The 17,942-nt window shown below is 45.1% G+C and overlaps 1 protein-coding gene across 1 annotated transcript in view; it reads left to right on the top strand.

Moving 5' to 3' along the window:
• The first annotated feature begins 73 nt into the window (after positions 1-73).
• CCDC64 (coiled-coil domain containing 64) overlaps positions 74-17,942 on the top strand; it is a 49,164-nt gene continuing 31,295 nt past the window's right edge. The window contains exons 1-2 of the mRNA XM_014963630.1: positions 74-213; positions 5,231-5,446. Of these exons, the coding sequence (XP_014819116.1) occupies positions 163-213; positions 5,231-5,446 (267 nt within the window). The 5' untranslated portion in view covers positions 74-162. The remainder of the gene's footprint in view (positions 214-5,230; positions 5,447-17,942) is intronic.

Genomic DNA, 17,942 nt, shown 5'->3' with positions numbered 1-17,942 from the left:
GAGGAGGAGCTGGCGCTGCTGGCCGCCGCCGGGGAACCGCCGGAGCCGCCGCCCGCCGCCGCCGCCCGCGACCCCGAGCTGCTCTCGCTGATCCGGCAGAAGGAGAAGGACCTGGTGCTGGCGGCGCGGCTGGGCAAGGCGCTGCTGGAGCGCAACCAGGACATGAGCCGCCAGTACGAGAGGATGCACAAGGAGCTGACCGACAAACTGGAGGTGAGGCCCCGCCGCCCTCCTCCCTCCCTCCCTCCCCCGGCCCGCGGCGCTCCGCAAGGGCCCCCGCTTCAGGGCCGCGGCCCGTGGGAGCCCCGCGGGCTCTCCCCGCGGAAAGCGGCCCCTTCCCCGACAAATCCCGGGGGCGACAGGCAGGTACGGGCCCTGCCGGGCAGCTCACGGAACTCCGTGTGGCCGTGATGGGGAAGAAAGGGTCTGAGAAAACCCTCTTAGGCCTGGGGAAAGCAAATCTGCTGTTCTTCTCCCTCCCCGGCTGCCAGCGGGCACACCGGCCTGGGGATGGGCTGCAGCACCTGGCTTTGAGAGGTTCCTGGGGGTGCTGTTTTGCCCCAGGAGCCAGGTACCACCTGGGCAAGGAGACTTGCACTGTGCTCGGCTCATCCTGTCACGGAAATGCCTCGGAAGTTAAATTTATACAGCAGGTACTGAGCTACAGAGCATATGTAACCCTTATGGTTAAGCTGTTGCAGCTAAGGCATTAAGCATGGCAGGAGATAAGCCCTCCCTGTTAGCTGCTTGCTCTGAAAAATACCTACAGGTATCCGGAGAGAGCTGTTTGCCAGGAGCTGAGTGGATTGAGCTATTTATTGATTTTTAAGGATGAAATAGAGCTATTACAAAGAAAAAGACTTGTGCAGGCAGCTTTTTTTTGGAACAACTCTCTTACTCTGTAAGAGAACCACTATTACCCCCACTCTTTTTCTCATAGAGAGTCTTAGAATTTTAATTCTCCCAGCAAGTAATACTGCTTAGAAGGCTGAGAAACCTTTCTGGAGACAGTTTGAACAGTGCTGATTTAACATCCAAATTTCAAGTCACAGCCCTAGACCAGCTCTTTCTGTACAATCCTGCACATTCCTGTGTTTCTGACCTCATGGAATTACACCTCTCAAGTACAAGATGATTATTGAAATTCCTGTGTGGCCTTTGTTCTCCTGACAAAATTCCTCAGTTATTAAACTTAGCATTTTACCCTAGCTGATCCCTTCCTCTTTGCAGGGAAATCTGTTTACTATTCTGATAGAAAGAATAATGAAGGTGACATTTGCTCAAATTGTTGTTTAGTGGCATTATTTATCAGATTAGAATTTCCTGGAGTATTAAAATTTGCCAGAGTGAATGGTTTCAGGTTGATCTTTAAGCAAGAACAGACGTATGTGGCGTTGTGCTGACGTGGTTTTCCTGATGAGTTGGAGTAGAACCTTTTCTACCGTTAAAGGAAAAACGCACAAGTTTGGGTACTGGCTGAGCTGCCTTTTAGGGAGTTTGAGAGTGTGAAATACCACTCGCTGTTTGCAAAATGAAAAGATGAAAAGGAAAGGGGTGAAACCATGACTTTGTAGTACTTTAAATAACATCCCCCAATTGTTTACCTCTGCTCTTACGGGCCGTTCAGAAGGTGAATGAAGGGATGATAAGCACAGCCAATTGTTTACATGTTTTCATCCCACTACTCTCGCTCTAACTTTCCAGTTGATTCCTGCTTTTCAGGCTACCCATTTGATAGGAGTTCAGGCTATCCATCTGATAAGACTTAGTGTTATCTACTTAAGGGTCAAATTTTTTTCTGCTGGGTTTGGCAGATCTAAGAAAGCACTTCTTTACACACACACAAAAAAATCAAACTTGAACATTAATCTTCTACAACACAAGCCTGGTAATCCTAGCCTCTGCAGATTAAATGTTGGCCTCCTGTTGCCACTGAAGTGAACAAAATTTCACAATAAGCTTTTCCATTTCAGAGGAGCAGAGAGGAAGGACCCACATCTGCTACCTGCTTCCCTATGCTGAGAACTTTCTGATGACTAGAAGCAAAGGCTCAGATAAGATCCTTAGTGATGATTGCACCTGACACAGTAATGTTTAAGTAGCATTTAAGAAGAGAGATTTTCTCCCAATTAACATTTCAAAGTTGGTTACAACTCAGTGAAGCCCCTCTACTTCCCAACAGCCAATATGCTGGCCTGCTCCTCTGGTGCTTTGCCCCAAGACCTAGCATGTTCTAGTTTTGTGGGTTCGTTACCGAAGTGCAGCATTCCTACCATACACCTACTCTGGAAACTCTTTCACTTCACAGCCTGAATTCAAATTAATTTCTAATCATGATATTGAAGTCCTGCAATAAATTCTGATTTGTGATCCTAGCCAGTTTTATCCTGTGTGAGGGATTAAAACAGCTAATACCTCTGTTCCTCTGACACAGAGAAGCTTGCCCTATCCAAGTATAGACCCACTTTGTCAACTGGGAGACTCCCCCTTGCTGTCATCTCTTTAAAGGAGGACCAGCCCTGCTCAGTTAACTTCAAGAGAAGTTGCTTTTGGAATAAGATGTCTTCTAGAAAGCATTTCTATGTAAAAATCAGTGAGCAGCTGGTGGATGGAGAAACACTTGGAAATCAAGAAGCTCCCCTACTGTGGACAGCAGTTTGCCCTGTCATCACTACATGCAAAAAACCCTATCTGCAGTTGTGCAGGTGCTGGAGTGAGGGCAGGTGAGGGGAGACAGCTGCTGGGAGAGGAAGAGGCAGGAGGAATCAGTGAGCATGTTCCATCTGGTTTATCCCCCCATCTTTGCAACAGCCTCTCCGTGCCCCACTGCACTGTTCTTGTTTCTCCATCACAAGAGAATAAACTTGATATTCTTCTCCTTCCCCTAAGTCTAACTTTTGGGATGGCCATTTATTGGAGCTATATGTAGCATGGATTTTCTTTTGCAGTAAAGGAATAAAGTGGTTTTTAAATGATTGACAAGGCTTATCTGTGGCTTCTAAATCACATTTGAGTATGTCTGGGGAACTTCGGCTGCAGTGCTGCCTTAGCAGGCTGAAGTTTCATCTTCCATTTAGAGAAGGCCCTGGATCTTTCTAAACGTTGCCTAGCAGTGAAGGAGACAGAGCTATAAAAGACTATGTATTTTCAGTGTGCTGCAAAAGTGAAATTGTGGCTGCTCCAGCCACACTTGGGCTACAAACAAGATTTCTTTGCAATGGTTGTCATGGGCCTGGTGCTGGGATTTAATTCCCACCTATTGCATTAAAAATAATTATAATAGTACTTCTATCTCTCATTCGCAAGGGATGCTCGCTCTTTTAGTGTCTGAAACGCAGGGAAATACTTTTGCTTTGGGCTAGTGTTTTTAAACAGCCTTCCCTCACATTTGAGGGTTTTCCAGAAAGTCCTGAATTTGCAGAAAGATGTGGAAAAACACAAGCAGGGTGCTGCTACACTGTGCTGGAAGGAGCATAGGAAAGGATTTGGAGATAAGATCAAGAAAGAGAAAATATGGGATCTTCTGCAGAGCAAGAGGTGGGAGATTAGTGATAAGCCAGGCCAGAGGGCTGCTGGAGGAATGGAGAGCTTTGACATTCAGACCTGCTCAGGAAGGTGGCAGAGACTCTGCAAGGGAGGCTGTGTGTCATCAGCAGTAGGCACCCAGGGGAAACAGCCACCTCACAGCCTGTGTTTCCAACAGGCAATAAAAAGCTGCTTCACATAAAATGCAGTGCAATTTTCTTTTCCTCCTAGCGGGTTTATTTTCCCCTCCTATCATAAGCGCCGTGAGGATTGCTCACTGGGGGATGATACCCTGGGAAAAATGGGCAAGTGCTGCCAGTTCTGGGCCCCTTGGGTTTCTGTTATTTGCTAAGATACATTCCTAAAGGGCTGGTGTACATGGTAGAGAGTAGCAGCAGGTTATTCTGGGGGACAGAAGACAACCAACAAGGAGCGGGCTCATGCTCTTCAGGTTTCCCTGCTAATCTTGGGACATCTGGAGAAGGGAAGGCTCCAGGGAAACCTTACAGCAGCCTTCCAGTACCTAAAAGGGGCCTACATGAAAGCTGGGGAGGGAGTTTTGATCAGGGAATGTAGGGATAAGATGAGGGGTAACAGTTTTAAACTAAAAGAGGGGAGATTTAGATCAGATCTGGAAGAGGTTGCCCAGAGAAGCTGTGGCTGCCCTGTTCCTGGAGGTGTTAAAGACCAGGCTGGACGGGGCTTTAAGTAACCTGGTCTGGTGGGAAGCGTCCCTGCCTAGGGCAGGGGGTGGAACTAGGTGATCTTTAAGGTGCCTTCCAACTCTAACCATTCTATGAATCTGTGCCCATGTCCCTAATCTGTGACTACTCCGCAAGTACGCACATGGCTTCGGTCACCAGGGGAAATTCAAGCTCAGACATTCTTTCAAACGGGCACAACATAAATCTGTTTTGACCTGATTTGCAGCTCTGTTTCAGTCAAGCCCTCATTTAACTGAGCCTGTAAAACATTCAGAAGTTCCACCAGATTCGTGCTGTCCCTCATTTTCCAGCCAGTCCTAAGCAGAGCAGAGTCTCCAGAACTGAGAGTGGTTTCTCAAAAACCTGCAACCCAGAACGTGCACGTACATAATGTCTATAGAAACTACTTCATTACATCCATTGCCATTCCAGAGCAGACTGCATCAAACAATGGAGTTACTGTGCACTATCAAACTACCAGACAACTAATTAGGTCAGGAATAGAAGGAGCAAATGGATAGATGATTCAACTGTTGTTCGTAAAAGCCATATGACAAGAAAGATGCCTCATCTAGATTCCTCATCAGCAGTAAGGATACAGTTTGTGTAGTTTTGACTATAAAGGCAATTTTTTAAAGAATTCTGCCACTGCCTACTGAAATATTGGAGTTAAGCTAGGTTCTGCCAAATCAATTGGCCTGCCTGACCTATATATTCTGCCTATTGACATGCAGCCTGCTTTACTCTTTTGGCAGTTGTTTCAGTAAAAATTCAATGTGCTGATCTCCAAAGGCCAAGGACAGGCCAATTGCTGGAAGTGGAAAGCAAGTTTAGTGCCAATGACCTGCCCTGACCTGGGATTGCCACCTTCATGGCATTGTCATGCTCTAGTACCATTCTCTTTCCTGCACAAAAGGTTTCAGTTCTAAGCAGAGGAGGAAAAGGTGGCAGCATTCACCTTTTTCCTGCCTTCCTAACCTCTTCTCCCCCCTATTATCTAGCACCTAGAACAAGAGAAACACGAACTACGGAGGCGATTTGAGAACAAAGAAGGAGAATGGGAAGGAAGGGTGTCTGAACTGGAAAGCGATGTGAAGCAGCTGCAGGACGAGCTGGAGAGGCAGCAGGTCCACCTGCGTGAAGCAGACCGAGAGAAGACGCGGGCCGTCCAGGAACTCTCCGAACAGAACCAAAGACTCCTGGACCAGCTCAGCAGGGTGAGTCACCACGGCATAGTGAGGGCAGGCACCCAGCCACCTCAGTCATGGGCAAGGCTCACAGCTCTGCTATGAACCACCTTTCAGGCAAATAAATGGGAAAGCTTCCTCTAAGGAAAAACAAAAAAATGGTTCTGCATCTGGTCAGATTAAATGGGTGTCCCTATAAACCATGCTGCCTTTAAACTTAATTTTACACCTTTAAGGTGTGCTGCATTTCATTGGCAAAACAGTTATGTTTCTAGACTGAGTGGTAATTTACTGCATAGATGTCTCTCTCAACTGTTTTTGTATCTAAAACTGATTTAGAAAATCTGTTTCTAATTTACAAATAGGCTGAACAAATGTAGCACAGAAGAAAAAGGCTAATCTGGGACAGTGAGGTGAAAGGCTTTTTGCTAGGCTCTCTATTTTTACATGCGTCGGCTAAAGTGTTATAGAATTGAACATACCATGTCATTCTAAGGTGGTGCATCCCTGCAGATAACTTTGCCATGGTTAAATATGTGTGAACCTACCAAAAATCCTTTGGATGGCATGTTTCAGCAAAGAAATGCCTCTGAATGAAAGAGGATTTATAGCGAGGCTGCTACAAATCAGCCTAATTGACTGAATACTTCCACCATGGGTTTCTTTCTGACAGCAAAAGACTTAACAGTTTCTGCCTCCTCCCCCAGAAGTTAACCTGTCTTCTAGAATTAAGAACCTTGGTTTTTTCTCCCCACTGGACAGTTAGTAAAAACCATAATTTTAATGCTTGAGAGCACAGTTACTACAGCAGATGAAAGCATTTTCTTCTCACCAGTTGCTTATCCCCAAAATAGCATAGAACAAAAACACACACCACAGACTCATGCTGTAGAGGCCCATTTAATGTTCTAAGAGCACATTTCAGACTAGAGTCTGTCAGAGGTGAGTCTCTGGGGCTGACACAGGGATTGCCTAAGTGAAGGTCAAAACCTCAATCACAACACTAGGACCAGAAGACTAAAGCGCATAGGTCTCTTCACTCGATCTGGCTATGCAGCTTTCCTGTGCCTCTGGAGGTGAGAAGAGCAGGTCTTGGGTATAAGAATCTGTACTGGCACTTGAGGAAATCATTCCTCATTCCACTATAGATTTTCTTGTCAAGTACTAAAAAAGCCACTTAGCCTGTGAATTTGTTTTTTTAACTGCCTTAAAAGAAAAAAACAACACAATGAAACAAACAGAACCAAACAAAAAAAACAAACCCAGCTTCACTCAGGAACTCTGCTAAGTTTATCTGGTTTTAAAGCATTATCTCCCAAGTGCAGCAGATGAGCTAGTGAAGGTCTTTCACTTCTCTGCACAGAGCATATTTCACATATAACATGGAGGAAAGATTCCACCCAAACCCCTTGCAGAACTCTTGTGTTATGTCAGGTTTCTTATCCAGGGCTAAGAACTTGGCTTCCATCAGACTTGGTGATCCTTAGTGATTTTCTGTCTATGCGTGATTTCCATCAATGGCTGGGAAATCTAAGATTTGTTATGGTCCCAGCATAAGCACAAACTAAAAGACCAGTCTAGAAGGTAGGAGGGGAAAACCAGACAGCTTGCTTCAGGTTTTAAACCACATGGTATTATCCTCACGTGACACTTGTGCTACAGGAGCCCAGATGCTCAGAGAGCTGCTCAGCTAATCCTTGTGCAAAGGAACCACCAAGCATGCAGTGCCCCTGAACTCCCTGTTACTGCCAGAAATAGCCTTCATCCACCCACTTCAGGACTGCCACATCCTGGGGAAAATCTGAGTCTTGGTGCTGCCCTCACTGCTCCAGCCCAGCCCCGCTCCCAGCTTAGAAAAGAGGACTGTTGTTCTCCAACACAGATGAGGCAAACTGATAGAGACAGCTTACACTTGCTGAGGCACAATTCAGTGCTCTTGGAGTTTGTCACCTCGTCAAAACTTGCTACTAACTCAAATATAGCAATGGATATAACAAGGGTGTAAACAATCTTCCTAGAGTCATGAGAATCTGGGCAAATTGAAACAGATTTGGGAATGGTCTGTTGTCATTCACCCAGGGCTTTGGTTGAGGCTTTTTAAAATCTCAGCATTATATTAGCACTTGATTACTGGGTGCCTGCATTCCACATTTGCTGCTCCATAGTGCAACTGCAGTCATATTTGTCTGGTCTCTTGTTCTGAAGAGGTTATGCGTGTAATCCTCAAGGCAGTGGTAATGCTTAAACAGCGCACCCACATAGTTCTGGCTCCTGTTACTACTTAAACTTTCAATAAATAAAAAGGACAAATGCAGCTGCATGGATGTGTTTGACTACAACTGTATTGCCATAGGCTGGAGTCTTGCTAGGGATGATGAACTGAGCACTGGAAGAGGAAAAACCCTACAAAGAAGTGCTGTTACAGCTTCTGTGAACTTTGAGGTGTTGTAGGTATCCTCTTTCCATTCCTGGATCTGCATTTTGCACCTGCATTTTGTGTCACAGTGAGTTGTTTGGGAGGAGAGGGTTATGAGACACCCAGGGTAAGGGAATGAAAGCCTTATTCAGAGCCTCAACTCTGCCCCATTCTACACTGTATAGTCTGCTAGAGGCTCCATTCATAGGACAGGAAGAAAGGTTCCTCTCCGTTACAAGTTATTCTACACTAGTAGGTACTAGCTCTTTAAATCTGAATTTCTACAGCTTTTAGCAATTAACACCTCGTGGCCCAATTTCACAATACTTGAGCATCTCTCTCCTGGGGAAGATATTCCCTTGGCACTAGGCTCTATATGTCAAATGATAGTCTCAGCCTCACAAATTACCAGCCCACGTGGTCCTGCTTGCTCCTGCCAGGGTCCCTGGGCTTCAGCCCCTTTGACCTCGAAGCTGAGCAGCATCCACCATCTCCTTCATCCTACTCTTCCTCCTTCTTACTGCTGTGATATTCTTTCACCAACTAATTAAGCCTTAGGACATTTTTTTTTAACCCTGCTTTCCCCAGAGATGAAAGGCCAAGCCAAGCACATACTTTTTTCATCTAAACCTGGCACGAATGCTAACCAACCAAGCACGCAGTCCCACACACCCACACAAAGATAGCAAAGGGACCTGGAAAGCTCTGTCTTGCAATTAAAGCATGGGACTGAAAAAAATCCATCCTCAATTCTGGCAAAGACTGATAAGGAAAACTCAAGGATGTATCTGTTCCAGTCTCTGAAAATGGGGATAACTGTCTTGCCTCAGAGTTGCCAAGAGGCTAAATAAGGTCCGTAAAATTATTTGAGGTCTTCAGACACGATGGTGATATAGGAGAACTTTACATATCTAATAATAGTAAGTAGGCTATAAGGAACTTTGGCTTCTATTGAAATACAGCCTTTGGTGTGGTTCTCTGCCTTTAGCAGAACAGAGATACTGCCTGGGGTTATAACACTATTAAACCATGGGGAAATTAGGTGGGCTGGACTGGGAGCTCATTGTGAGAGACATGATTCAGATGCCAAAGATCAAGTTTAAGATCACCACAGTAACCTTATTTTTTATTTGCTAAGTGATGATTAAAATCCTTTCTGCATGTTGATTTGATTTCCCTCCCCCTGCCTCAGCAGAGAAGAGCATGTAGTAACCCTTCAGCAGTGTCCCCACGCCAAGCTATATGCTGATTTTACCCAGGACAACTGCAGAGCACATCTCAAGCAGTTTGCCAAGGTACATACCATTCACCATAAACACTCAAAGATAACGGTATAGGAGTCAAAGTACGGTTTTGCTGAGAAAGCCATGGCTTGGGAATTATTATGTGTTCTGTTTCCAGCTCCTTCAGTCTCTCCCATCTGTTTCAGTTCCCTATTTGGAAAAAAAAAAGAAATCCTATGCTTTCTGTCCTTTTAAGTTATAAAATTTAGGGGGAGTGGGTATAGGGAAAGGTCTGCTCTTACATGTGCCCACAGCACCTAACACAGCAAGAATCCTGTCCCCACCTTTGGGCTTCTAGGAGCCACTAGAAAGGTCTGCTCTTACATGTGCCCACAGCATGAGTCCTGTCCCCACCTTTGGGCTTCTAGGAGTCACTGATTCAAATAACAAGCAGCCCTTTTTCTATAATGAAGCAACATATTACTACTTTGTCAGGAAGTGAATGAAAAAAGACTTTAACACTGTTTCTAAGTGGCTTCACCAGATGGCTTTCCCACACATTTCCTGCTACCAAGCTCTGGGCTCCTGTAGCTATTTGCTGCATGTAGCTTCGGCGAGGATGTATCCTTCCCAGTTCAGTTGGGCTTTTTTTATGGTACATAGAGCATAAGGAAGTAATTTCACAATGTCAAGCTCAGGTAGTTTTTGCAATGAAAATCTGTTTTCAGTGGCAGGAAGAAGCGTGTCATCTTGCACTGCTGAAATAGCTCTTTGTGTTCAGAGAGGAGCACTCGGCTGCCGCGGGATCCCTCCGAGGGGCCCTCAATCACCAAGTTCTTATATTAACCCAGCATCTAGTGCCAGCAGACTGCTACAAAGAATGAGGTGTTTCACTCAATCCCTCTTGGTACAGCAAGAAACTGATCAGCCAGCCCACAGGTCTCCAAAGGAGGTTGTATTTGCTAGCCACAAAACCTTCCTTTCAGTATTATTTCAATTGAAGGAGTTTTGTTTCTAACTTTGCATTGTAACATGCAGCATAGCTTCAAAGAACTAGCAGGCACTGCCTGGCTTTGATTTGAGAAACAGGTTTTTACTCAAGAATGAACTGACCATATGATATTTGCCTTTCCAAATAATTTTTACTTTAAATACAACCCTTTGCAGCCAACAACATACAACAGAGGCAGCCCTGTTGTCAATTGTTGAATGTAAGAGCTTTTTCTGAATGGTTGCTTGTTGGGCCTATCAGCATAGGAACAATGTTGGTTTTAAGAAAACCAGACTAATCATTGAAAAAAACGTTACTGGAACAAGTGTGCTGGGCAAGATTCACTGCTTTTTCCATGCCAATGATCTGTAGCCATTACACACACTATGACCTAGCTTGTCTTTGATTCCTTATTTTATCTGTATGGATGCTTAACACAAGCTTCCTTATGTTTCTTGTTTATTAAGTTGTCTCAAATAGCCCAGCAGGGTCTATTGGGAAACACCATGCTCAGCACAGAGGCAAGTAAATCAGGCTGAATTTAAATACTGCTTCAGAAGTTTAAACAGAAGAGGATCCTGAGTGGAACTAGGCTCAAGAAGAGTTGCTTTGACTAACCCCACATTTCAAGGTGCAGATCAGTCACTGCACTGAATTATTTTTCATTAAAAGTCTTTGGTTTTTGCTGTGGTTTAAACTGTTTACTGGACCTATTCAGTAAGGAGCAGCTCATTGTGAGGAACTCCAGACTGTGCTACTCAATAGCATATGGAGTCCTGCAGAGCAGATCTTGATCTGCATCACCACTGAGCAGTCTAAATTCAATGGAGAGGGGAGACTGCATGAGAAAAGGCAGCATCCCTTCCTGCTGAAGAGCTGAAGTACCTGCATTTCATGGCAGCTTAGGCAGGGCTGCTTACTCTGTGGGGTAGGCATAATGCACACTTATTTTACACGTGGTAGGACAAGATGAAAGCAGATACCAGCCCAAGACAGAGCCAAACACTGAAGCCAACAGACCTCCCATTAGCCATGTCAAGCACCCTTCGGCTCCCCACTCCTCTGGAGCATCAGCAGATCCCAGCACCATGTAACCAGGTCCCCCAAATCACCCCATGAATACTCATTAGTGCACATGCAGGAAAGGCTCCTTCTCACAAACTACTTCTCCTCTAGCAAAGAGCACTTGTTAATAATTCAGCTTCATGCCACATCAAGATTGGAGTGCTGAGGCTTTCTATGCTAAAGCTGTAAATATAGGACGTGACTGCAGCTGCATGTTCTTGCCTGCAAAGTCCTTCAATGAAATGATTCAGTGCCCTAGAAGGTAATGAATAAACATCTTGAGGTCACTGCTGAGTGGCACTCACCCACCATCCATCTGAGGGAAGGGAGACAGGCAAGAAGAAAGGCTCAACTCTCTCCTGAGAGTCTGGCCAAGCTTGCAGCACCCATTAACCCCATTTTAGGGCATCCAGAGCTTCAGAAGCCAACTGGAGCAGGGCCATCTAGACACCAAGGCATACACGCAGCAAACACCAAAAAGGTAATTTTAGCAAAGACAGGGGGGAGGCACCCCTACAGTGTTTGCCCAAAGATTCTGCACCCACTCATTTCATGCAAGATTTTTACCCTTGTATCCTTTAAGTACCGGTGAGCACTGAGGGAATGGGCAGAAAGATGTACACAGAATAAAACAGAGCCACACACTGCGACTAAACCACAGAGCAAAGTCCTCCCTAGGGAAAGGGTTAAAAAGTACTATTAAGGTAAAAAAAAAATATGTTACTATTAAGGCAGTGGAACTAACACAAATCCCTGCTTATGGGAAAAAAGATAGCATCAATTAGTCCCAGGGGCTGTGTGGGACCCCTCATTCTCTCCTGGGGTAGCAGAACAGGTACCCTGCCATCCCCCGGGGACCCCTTGCTGGTTGCTAGGTGACAGCACACCACAGTTCCAGCTGGTGATGTTGCTGTGGCAACCGGCTGTGATTTCTCTGCTTGTAATGCCATGACAGTCAGCGGACACGCAGGGAGACGCACTTGTGACGTCCGAGGCAGGCGGACGGGTGGCAGAGATGTATCCCCAGCATCCATCACTTCATCTCCCCACCAAACCTCCCCCCATCCTCCATTTCCTCCTCCGTTCACAGCAATTTTTCCCCAAAAAAATCACCTCTGAGATCTCCCAGCCCAAGGCAGCCTGTTGTCCACACCACCCACAATGAGCTTTTGAGCCTGCTGGGGGAAAGGTAAACATTTTATTTTCTTGATAAAAAGAGCTCCTTGTGAGCAGGTCAATCAGCCCACACAAAGGTGACTCCACCAGGGCTTGGCACGATGCATCTCCCCCTGCGAGTCCAGCTCAGGGAGCACAGCGCAATACAAATGATTATCTGCCAGAGCCACTTAACCTCCACGCTGTGTATGGCTCATCTCACATCCTCACACGCTTATGGTGCCTGGATGGAGCAGCAGAGACTGGCCTCATGAGACCTCCTGCCCCCCACACCACACCTTGGGCAGCACATCAGCACAGAATGAGTGTCTGGAGCACTATCTAGGACAAATATCCATAAGGTTAAGCACCTGGTAGTCAGCCATATGCTGCTCTTCTCCTGCACTTCAGCTGAGCCCAGCTCACAGCCCAGCTTTCACCTCTAGCAAATGATTCTGGAACAGATTTTAGGAGTTTCTGCAAGGCTTCTGCCTTGAGACACTAACAGCACCACTAGACCATGAACATTTGAAGAAAGGAATCCAACAAAAAACTGGAAGTGAACTTGTTCTGGGGTGAGTAGATAAAAATCTGAATGAGTCCCTTCCTCCCCTCTTGCACTGCACTAAACATTTCAAGTGGCTATTCTGTTTGGGTCCAAGTTTTTATGTTTGTAGGAATATTTATTATGCTGTGGCTCAGAGGTAGGGACACGTGGGTAGAAGAAATTTTTTCAAAATATTTCTGCTTATTCACACTTGCTGTAAACACTTCCTCCAGGAGATTCTAGAAAGTAGGACACAGGAGGTGTTTGCATCCAGCCACTGCATTACTAGCTAGAACCAGAGCTAAACATGATTGAAGGCTTTGCAAATATCTACATAAGAAAAAACCCAATTAAAGGAATTTGATCTTTAAAGAGACATTCCAGGTTATAAAGTTTGCACACCTTATAATGAAAGTCTTTTATTTTTTTTTTAAAGTAGGATTGCTTTTTCTAAATGCAACTTAGAAGACAATAGCTCAAGAGAGAGGTCTCTTCTACACAGAAGTTATTTTACCAGCTGTATTAGGTGCTCTGTTTACCCATAAAATCATAGAGGCCCCTTGCAAAGCAGTCTAGATCTTAATCAACATTTTGTTTAGAATGGCATTTAGCAAAATCCAGTTTATTTTGAGCAGAGATAGGATCAGCAAGACTCTCTTGCTGACTTCTGATGGATGCTACAATGCAATACAGAGTTGGCTTATGCTGGGCAGTACCACTCATGGGGATGGGAAATGCCACCAGAGATGGGAACAAGAAGCTGTCTAGAGGTGAAAGTACAACAGGAAACAACTGGCAGATTAGGACATGGATCAACTGACCTGCATGACAGAGTGACTGGGGTAAAAGGTTGCTCATAGGTAGAGCAAGAGAGCATTTCACTTGGAAGAGATACAGGTTGGCCTACCAATTTCATTAGGTATCCTCCTCTAGAGGCTCAGTTCTGTAACTGCAGAGATTTGCATCAGATTTCCTCCATGGACAGTGTCTGAGGGGCAGGACCACAAAGATCAGAAGTAGCAGGAACATTTCCATTAACTGTTCTCACCATCTCTTAAGTATTCTTCCCTGGAAAGTTCTAACATTGAAGTATATAAAGAACATTTTTAAAAGAAAGAATTGCTTGCATTGTTTCACCTGGGTTATGATTCTACTGAGATTAGCACAGTGATGTAGATGTGTAGTAAATGCAGAGCTGTCACAGAACAGTTACAAGATACGGGGAAGGTATGGGTACCTAAAGCATCCAGCTCACTCTAATTTGCCCTTTAAATACCATTTACTAGTCCCACTGTGTAGTTCATCTGACCTAAAAAAAAAAATAAAATCTATTGTGTTTTGTCTTCATTGCTTCCCCCTTCCTTTTTGTCCCTCAGTCTCTCTCTCCTCCTGGATACATCTCAAAAAATCATTTGAAGCTTAAGTTGCTATCAGCCTCAGGCTGGTAGTTGTCTCTGCAGTTTTGTTCCTTAAGCTGACGCGAGACAATGTTATCCCTCAGTTCCTTTGGGGTTAGCTTCCCCTCCACTTTCAGTACACCAGGAGGGGAAAATTTAGCCTTGTGATTCCCTTGTTCTCTACATCCTTGGATGTCTGTTCCCAAGTCCACTTCCAGACTTGGCACAGTTTTGTAGTAACAGGGGTGCTCTTGGAAAGCTATTCCCTTCGGCAGCTATTAAGCATAAGCTGTTCATATTTATTTGTTGAACAAAGCACCATTGTATTTGGTTGCTCACAAGCTCAGACCAAGGAAAAGTGAATTCTTTGGCAACTCAAGTATAGACCAGCAGATTTGCTGCTCACACCAGGGCCACAAGGCAGGTACAAACCTTAAGACTTCCTAGAGGGCAGGGTCTGTATAGAAGAGATCCACAGTCCTAGGAGCTTTTGCAGGTGAAGTGTTTCAGGACCAAGTAAACACCCACAAGTTTTAACAGAAGGGAACCTTTTGGAGAAATACTTAAGGAGTTCTGTTTTGTTTCTTTACTTGTTTAGCAAGTGTTTGGCATAGATTTTATTGCAAAACCAGAAAAATAAGGCATTGAGAGACTAGGCAGTAATTGCCAGTGTAAGCTGACAAACAAGACCCTAGTGAAGTAAAAATCTCCTCTACGCTTAGGCAGACTGTGCAAGAGTTTGAACTTCTCTTGATCTTACAGAATGGGGTTGAATTGTTGAGTGCTTTTCTTGGTTAAACTATGAATTAGGAATTTAGTGAGCTCTGTGCCGTCCTGAAAGTGTACCACCCCAGAAAAAAGCTCGTAGTCAAGACATTTCTCCTTTATAGATTTTAAGCTCCCTGTCCCTTACATAACAGACAATGTATACAAATTGCAGGATAAGAATTAGAGTGAACCCAAAGAAAAACATCCCATCCTAGCTGTAAAGCTAGCTCAGTAGCAGACTGAATGGCCCAGAGATTCTACAAGGTCTCCACCAAAGGAAGCCTTCAGGAAGTGGCCAAGTAGTCACCAGTCAGGCAAGGCTGGCCAATCTTTGCCTTGGCATGAGAAGAACTAGGCAAAGTTAAGTCTGAAAGAGGCCTTTTGAGGTTTCCCATCTTTTACGTAGGCAAGATTTTCGGTAACATCAGGCCAAGTCTTCCTGCTATTTATGAATATTGAAGGAAAGAGACCTGAATGAATACAAGAAATAAGTGATCTCTAAGGCTTTGGAACAGACTTGCATTTTCACTGTACGTGTGCACAAAGTAACTGAGGAGTGAAAACAGATCTCAACAGGGGACTGTTCGGAAGTAAATTCCAGCCTTTGCTTGAACAGCCTCAGATACTGGAGGAGTCACGCTTTCCGGCAGATTTATGTTTTGATTAAGCCAAATGAGAAAGCCTGAAATGGCCCTGTCTGTTCAAAAGAGATTGTTTGTAGAATTTAACAGTGCGATATTTGTCCAAATAACATTTATTGATCAGCTATGAGGTTGCACAGGGATTTGTTAACTCAAATTATTTCTGTAGATTTCACCCCTAGTCCAGAGAGATTTCCCTAGGCTTCACTGGGGGATGTAGTATTTCACTTTGTGCACAATTTCTTCCTAAATGTTGTGCTTCTTACTCTTTATTTCTCTCTCCATCTTAGCACAAGGGACAAGATATCTTAGTGAAGACTAATAAATATTCAAAGCTTTAAGAGCTCAAGGCAAATGCTTATGAATTGATGATTCCATTAATACTACTACTTCTTCCTGGAGCCTTTCTGTGCCTGAAGCACTGGTGCCATGGGCACAGCCCCTTACCCTCCAGAGCTGCAGACAAGGAGTGGTCTCCCAGTCTCGGGCTGCTTTATCAACCTCTGCTGCAAGAAACCATTACCCCCGGATCTGCTGAGCCACCCCATATTCCCCTCAGTCAAGGCAAGACAGCCCAAAAAGCCACTATTCAACCTGCTCAGGCTCATCTGGCTTGTTTTCATGGTATGGAGGAATGAGCTCAGCCTAAAGGGAGAGGTAGAAAAGGGTAACACTCTTGGGAACAGCATTTATTTTTTTTTCCTCCAGATGCAATTGCATATCCCTAGTGCTTTTGAAGCCAAGTAAAAGCAGGCACCGCAAGATGCCCCAGGCAGCACCCTGCCTTCACATGGAGACCATGCTGGACACAGACCCCAAAACAAGCAAATAAGGAGTGGAGCCAAGGAGTGGAGCCATTTAAGAGGAGGACTGGAGGCAGGCAGAAACATTGCTCAAGCAATTTTCTTGACTAGTTGGAATAGGCAGGCCAAATACCATTTTACTTTGAACCCCCTGAAGGGGAGACATGTGCCACTGCAGAAACCTCTACTGAGATTGCAGCTACCAATTTGTACAATCTAAAACAATTCCTCAAAACCCACCTACAGAGGATTAACAGGTTGATTTACTTCATTTAAAGAGGCCTCCTCCATTCCAGGCATTATCCAACCCAGCAGCTCAGAGCTGCTTACTGAGATTAACTCCGGCACCACGAGACACAGCCCATCAGCTGCAGGCTGGCTCTCAGAAGCTCCTTCCTTTCAAATGAGTCATTTGCATCAGGTTTTAAAACTTGGGAAATTCCTTCTCTCTTCCCATCCTTCATAATCCTCCATCAACAGACAGTACCCCAGACTAAGAAGGTTAAGTTGGGGGAGAAGTAAGGAGACAGGAAGCCTTTCTCCCTTCATTACAGGTCACTGCTTCACCTCAACACAGGAGGGGATGATTCGCCCAAGTGTGGGACAGTTCCAGACCACACAGCATTAGTGCTCATGGTCCCAGATATGGGCCTTCTCCATCAGTTTCTGCCCCTTCTCATGGCCAGGGAGCACACAGCCAAGAAAATATTTTGCTATGTGAAACAGGTGATAGAGAAGCCTTTCCAAGCATGAACTTGTTCAAATGAAGATATTAGCACTCCTGCTTCTTTTAATCTCCCTAAGCAGAGTCATAAGCCACCCCAGGTCAGGGAAAGCAGGCTAATCTGGCCAAAATGCCTGTTCAGACTCACATACCAAGTAGCCCGTGATGTTAACCCTTCCCATAGCTCAGGGAATGCAACATAAGCACCCAGAGCCAGCTGGTCATGGTGCAACTGGGCTTCCCCTGGGGACAGAAAAGGAGGAAACAGCTGGTTGTGCTAGAAAGCCATTGCCAAAGCACACATCTATGCCTATATATACCCCCCTCCACTCTTCCCTCACATCACTTAGCATACAAGACATTTGCATGAGGCACCTGTTAGTATTTCAAGCACGTGAAGTGGACGGTTTTCATTAAGCCTGTGTCAGCACCGCAGACTGAAATGGCTTGTTTATACTTGCACAGTCTGCTGATGCTGCAGAGCGCAGACAGATGGGCAGCCACCTCACAACACCGCAAAAGCCTCATCTGCCCCTTTGCGCAAGAGTGGATGAGGCCACTGCAGGGCAAGTTGGAAACACCAAGGCCAAGTTGCTGCTGCTTTAATAGCATGGGGAAGTTTTTTTTTTGGCTTGGGCTCCAACAGTCTCCCACAGTCACCACAGAAGAGGCAGTACTTCAAATAATCACTTTTTGGTGCATTCCACAAGCATCGTTAGGCAAATGTCCGTAAATACCCTTCTCACATATCTTGTCTCACTGAGATTATCCTTGTCTCCTTGGCAACTGTCAGATG

Source organism: Calidris pugnax, unplaced genomic scaffold, assembly GCF_001431845.1.
Source record: "Calidris pugnax isolate Ruff unplaced genomic scaffold, ASM143184v1 scaffold32, whole genome shotgun sequence".
Classification (NCBI taxonomy): domain Eukaryota; kingdom Metazoa; phylum Chordata; class Aves; order Charadriiformes; family Scolopacidae; genus Calidris; species Calidris pugnax.
Note: the sequence above shows the minus strand (reverse complement) of the source record. Positions and strands in the feature narration are given on the sequence as shown.